Below are 4,352 nucleotides of genomic sequence, written 5' to 3' on the forward strand. Positions count from 1 at the left end.
TGTGTGTGTGTGTGTGTGTGTGTGTGTGTGTGTGTGTGTGTGTGTGTGTGTGTGTGTGGTTTCCAACTGCTTTTGAGATCTATAATGCAATACTTACTTTTCCATTTACTTTAATATTTTTGACACCCATTCCAAACAAGGTGGTTGATTATTATGCCTCTGTCTGCCCTAGACATGTCTGTCTTTGAAGCACAACTTTGTGCAGATGTTAGTGTGAGCATATATGCACAAACCTTTGTACTGGAGATGTTGTCAATGCAAACCAGGTATTTTATTTGTACTCTTGAAAAATTAGAAGAAAATGCCTTTTTTTATATTAAACAATCATCATAAATGACCTTGACCTTTGACCCTGTGATGCAAAGTTTTTGACCAACAGTACGAGTTATAAATTGAAGGCTTCGTGTTGATTCAAAATGAGCAACTCTCAGTCCCTATAATAAAGTACAGTGTGCACTGCAGACCGAGACAATCAGGAGTAAAGTGCAACTTGATTAAACTGCTTAATCAGCACCTCAAACTGTAACYGTCCCTGTGGCTCTGAAGCATGTGCATTATGCTGAATATTTGCATGCAATATACTGCCAGGCTGCGTGTGTGTATCAGTGTGCACAAGTGTCTCTGTTCAGGCAACTGACTCATCTGGGGCCACAGGTTTATGACATGTTTTATTTTGCAGCAGCGGTGACAGATTATTTGACTGAAACATTCTTGGATTGTTTTWCTGAAAGATTATGAGTCATATAAATGGAGAACACTCATAAACTTGCACAGAACTGGGTTTACTGTAATCAGATCTTTAGCTCAACCTGATTATTTTGTGGGAAAAAAAAGTGAGTAATGTTTGTAAGTGAAGGTATATTTAATGCAAACCTGATGATCTTGCTGTACTATAATGAGTTTTATTGATGTGGTTGATCTAAAATGCTTTTGTGTGCATTTATAGGTGATAGCAGTGGTGATGGATGTCTTCACTGATGTGGACATCTTCAGGGATTTGCTAGATGCTGGTTTCAAGCGGAAGGTGTCTGTTTACATCCTGCTGGAACGCACAACACTACCTCATTTCCTGTCCATGTGTCAGAGGGCCAGCATGCATGCTGGACACCTCAAGGTAAGCTGCTGTCATGCACCACATCTTTCCCACATACCTATGTGAGGCCTGATATGAAAACACTGACTATATAGGCCCAGCATTCCCTGAAAGACTGCATATTGTCTGCAGTCCTTTATCCCATTCGCTAAGGCTACGTTCAGACGGCAGGCAAAAGTGACCCAAATCCAACGTTTTTTTGCTCACAATCAACCCAAAGCTATTGTTTTTTACTTATTTATTATTATTATTTATGATAGTCTGAATGGGACAAGTCTGATATATTTTTTTCTTTTGTAACCCAGGTATTTTTTTTCATATGTGGTACTAAATCAGATACATATCCAATGTTTTTTCTGAAGCAGCTGCAATTTAAACTCTTATGTCACAATTTATTTTACACTTACATTGAGGTAAGGTTGTGTAGATTAGGGGTGTCCCAATACCAGTTTTTTCTCAAATCGAGTATGAGTACTTCAGTTTGGGTTTTCGCCAATATGGAGTACTGATACTGAGCATTTACTGAGTTAGGACCTAAACAAGACACRACTTTTAAAACATTACTATTATTTRGAACCAAGTGTTTCTCCTTCCTTTTAGGCCTACAGCCCCTCTGACTAGATCAYATTAAATCTACATCATGATATATAATGTTGCAACATTTAAAAYRTTTTTTYAACTTTCTTAAAAATGGAACTGAGAAACTTTTCAAATGAAATTCTAATTTCAACAGTAACCCCAAATTTACACTGCWTGTGGGTCTGCTACATCACACACTTCACTGCCATTTGTTTCCACCAGATTTACACTGTGTGTGCAATATAGTCAGTGATAAATGTGGAAGTCCATATTTTAGAATAACATCAAYATATTTTGTTTGTTTTATGCCTGTATGCAGAGTCATAAATTATAAATTTTGGCAGCATTATAWGTGTATCCATGTATTTATTAATATAGCTAGAATTTTGGCTAAATGCCTTTGGTAAAATATTTTGAAAATATGGATGTTCATTTATTTTCCTGCTGGTGCAGTGTGGTCTTTTTAGATTGCTCAGGCATCCAGMAAAAATAGAACCAAGTCAAATTTTGGCAGTTGGTTGTGTGCACACCACCGCCCTGTTGAGGTATAGTAAACACTCAATGACCATAAAGGGTTTGTTTTTACTGTTGAGTTTGTGCTGCAGTGGCGCGGATGCAGTGTAAATCCAGGGTAACACATTCAATGGAGTATCAATGCTGGTATCGATACTTAATCGGTTCTGGGTATCAGGGCACTTTTTACAAGTACTTGCAAAATGCTGGTATCTATGTCGTTACCAACACCACTAATCCAGACTGATCCAGATATTGATATTATAAACCGACATCATGCAGTTTAGAACTTGGAACTCCACACATCTTCACCCATGAAACAGAAGCCTTAATCTTTTTTTTTCTTTTGCCATGTCTAGGAGGACCATGAATCCACAACAAAATATACCAACATTTGTGTCAGAYCGTATCGATGCTAGCATAATTAGATTAACGCTTGARATKGTTTCTCGCCTCTACTTTCAGTCGCTCCCATTGCAGAGGTTCAGTTCTGCACCAGAGCAGGCAGGAAGCTGCAAGATAAAATGTAACACTGGACAAAACACCCATGTCAGATAATACTGTAATTTAGTTGGCTCTGATGGCACAACTTTAAATCGATCCATACATGCTAACATCTATAGCATCAATATTTACGTCTATACAGATGCACGTTCAGTCAAGTAGAGCAGCTAAAAACATTCTGTAGGGATATATAATGTGAATAACTTGGAAGTTAAAAAAACATTTTTGTCATGTCAGGACCTGTTAAGGTAGGTTTTATGGAAATAACAGCTGTGACACGAGCTCCGTTATCAAACATAATTGTTTTGACAAGACTCATAAATTATCTTGTGTCTTTTTTCATTATTGGGTAATAGTATCTGTACTGAACACGGCGGCTCCCAGTCTGCTTGTCCTGTTTTGTTTAAACTCATTTACTGTTGAGTTGTTTGGTGGCTTGGAGCAGCATGTGACAGAAAGATGYGAAACACCACAGACATGTTCGAGCATCAGATGTTTTCATCTAATTATCTGGATTTAACAGATGCACATGCCAAAAACTCAAATCATTTTGGTGTGACCGTGCTGCTTTTAAAACAACACCGGTTTTTTTCTTTTACCTGTGTACTCAACACAGAAAGGGATTATTATTATTACCCCTAGATATGATTGTTTCAAAAGTTTGCAATTGATTCTTTTGACATAAATTTCTTAAAATGTTGTAATAATTGTTTTTGTTAATCTATACTCAGGACTCCTTCCATACACTTTTTTTCCTTTTTATTTCTGGTTGAGTCATGGGGTACAAAGGCCCAGGATGAAAACCCAGCCTTTTTTTGTTTTTTTGTTTTTAGCATCACATGCCACACAACTCTAACAAAGCAAAACTGCAAACCATACATGCCAAGTTGTATGGATTGTCCGTAATTTACACGGATCTTCCGTCATTTYGCAGGTATACAGACGTACAGAGCAATCTCAATTTTTATCATTTTTTACGGATTTTTCCAAAAACTCAGTTTCAAGTTTATTTAACATGTCTGAGTCTGCAGGACGTTAAAAAAACAATAACATTAAATATCCACTTCCAACACATGCCGCTGCTAGAAATAAATTGATCTGTCCTCATATCCTTCTGATTTAGCTGCAGCCAACATTCCACCTGCACCCCGCCCCCTCCGCGGTTGATGGTCCATCTGCACCCCACCCCCACCCCCAGCACATGTTTAACACAGATTTTTTTTTTCCAAAAATTACGGCCTTTTGAGGCTCATAATATAGGTAAAGGTCCGAAGGGATTGACGTATGGCAAACTCAAAGGCGGTCTGAATTAATTCTGAAGCCATTATACATATCGTTAGCCACATAGCATAATTGCCTAAGTCATTTTTTGGCCAAATTGTGATATCTGCCTAACTCTACTCTCCTGCCACTGCTGCATCATCCTGCCTATTTGCTTATGTCCTCAGCCTATCACAATGCTTGTKACAGTCTAAAATCACTTCCTGCCTTAGTCATCTTTTTGACTTAGGCATTTTTGCCGCTATATTCAAAGATGGCAAACCGCATGGGAAAGAGGGTTCTGCTAACCACAAATGAAGTTTTAGCTCTATTCTTTGAGTTATTTGGTAAGCCATTTTACATTTATTCAACTTTGTAGATAATACATGTACTTTCCATCAAC

At 37.8% G+C, this 4,352-nt stretch overlaps 1 protein-coding gene across 1 annotated transcript in view; it reads left to right on the plus strand.

Annotated features, from left to right (window-relative positions):
- LOC106516534 (serine-rich adhesin for platelets) overlaps window positions 1-4,352 on the plus strand; it is a gene marked incomplete at its 3' end in the record, with an annotated part of 18,560 nt that overhangs the window by 3,887 nt on the left and 10,321 nt on the right. Inside the window, 1 exon segment of the mRNA XM_014006941.1 lies at window positions 947-1,114. Coding sequence (XP_013862395.1) covers window positions 947-1,114 — 168 coding nt within the window.

The sequence above is a fragment of the Austrofundulus limnaeus genome, unplaced genomic scaffold, assembly GCF_001266775.1.
Source record: "Austrofundulus limnaeus strain Quisiro unplaced genomic scaffold, Austrofundulus_limnaeus-1.0 Scaffold38, whole genome shotgun sequence".
Taxonomy (NCBI): domain Eukaryota; kingdom Metazoa; phylum Chordata; class Actinopteri; order Cyprinodontiformes; family Rivulidae; genus Austrofundulus; species Austrofundulus limnaeus.